Source organism: Sinocyclocheilus anshuiensis, unplaced genomic scaffold (genome assembly GCF_001515605.1).
Source record: "Sinocyclocheilus anshuiensis isolate Anshui unplaced genomic scaffold, SAMN03320099.WGS_v1.1 scaffold1518, whole genome shotgun sequence".
Classification (NCBI taxonomy): domain Eukaryota; kingdom Metazoa; phylum Chordata; class Actinopteri; order Cypriniformes; family Cyprinidae; genus Sinocyclocheilus; species Sinocyclocheilus anshuiensis.
In genome coordinates this window covers 933,392-934,555 of record NW_015548194.1, presented here as the reverse complement: position 1 = coordinate 934,555, position 1,164 = coordinate 933,392, and the positions used below count along the sequence as shown (strand labels likewise).

General features: G+C 40.9%; 1 protein-coding gene across 3 annotated transcripts in view; it reads left to right on the top strand.

Moving 5' to 3' along the window:
• Positions 1 to 1,164, top strand: part of cdk19 (cyclin dependent kinase 19) — a 42,148-nt gene that overhangs the window by 13,552 nt on the left and 27,432 nt on the right. For all 3 annotated transcript variants that reach the window (XM_016439801.1, XM_016439800.1, XM_016439799.1), the window contains exon 4: positions 301 to 441. In XM_016439801.1, coding sequence (XP_016295287.1) covers positions 301 to 441 — 141 coding nt within the window. The remainder of the gene's footprint in view (positions 1 to 300; positions 442 to 1,164) is intronic.

Here is a 1,164-nt window from a genome sequence, read left to right as displayed (position 1 = left end):
AGGAATGCCACGATAGGTGTCGTATTCCTATAGGTAGATGTGATCAGCTGAGAATCAGCTGATGCAAGCTTGACTCACGTGACCTGCCAGAACTAACGCTAACGCTTAATTTCTGAAAACTGATTGTTGCCGCCTCGTCAGTGAAAAAATGTGCAACGTGATCAGCAGAGATGGAGTGTTACTGATCTTAATTTGGAAGTGCGAGACCTTAGCAGCAAAACAACTAGAGGAAAAAGATTTCTTGTGATCATATAACAGCTAATGCGTACACAACTCTCACGCAACTTTCATATGTTGTAGCACATCATAAAATTTCATCGAGCATCAAAGGCCAACAAGAAACCCATGCAGCTACCGAGGGGGATGGTGAAGTCTCTGCTTTACCAAATCTTAGACGGCATCCATTACCTGCATGCCAACTGGGTCCTGCACAGAGATCTGGTGAGTACAGACACAAGCCTGATATGAAGCCATTTGTTAGTCAGTGTTTTATTTTTTGTCCCGCTTGTTTACATTCACTTAAGCCTTGGCAACATGAATTATAAATGTTATGTAACAGGAAGAGCAGGATATTCAATGCTTTTGTATTTTGGAAGCACGTTTCCACTGTCCTCAGACAAAACTTGTGTAGCGTTACCAAATGTACAGTATACAACAGTAGCTGTATGGAATTGGTTGACCGTGTTAATGCAGCCAGAGATGCTTCAAGTTATGATCTTCATACCAGAATATAACAAGTACAGTAGTGGCCAGTACAATAGATTTTGGCTGCAAAATGAAGTTTAATTCCCATAATTATCTTCAAAATATTTAGGACACCTGTGCCTTCCTAACAATGAACCTTTTTCATGTTTAGATTAGGGGTGCAACGGTTCAAGGTAAAAAATCGAACCGTATAGTTCTCCACACACGGTTCGGCGTACACTAGGACCGTGGTTCAACTTAACTCTGACAATGCATCTGTAATATGGTTTGTTAGATTTCGGCTAATGCATGTTTCTGTTGATGGATACAAATTCTGGCTTCCCAATACATTACAACAAGAGCAATGAGAGAGAAAAAAACAATACGTGGACAAACCAGTCACTCTTTAATCAATGCGTGTGCTGTATGCTGGAATAACTGTCATTTATGCCGTCATCACGTGTTGATAGCGCAGGTGAG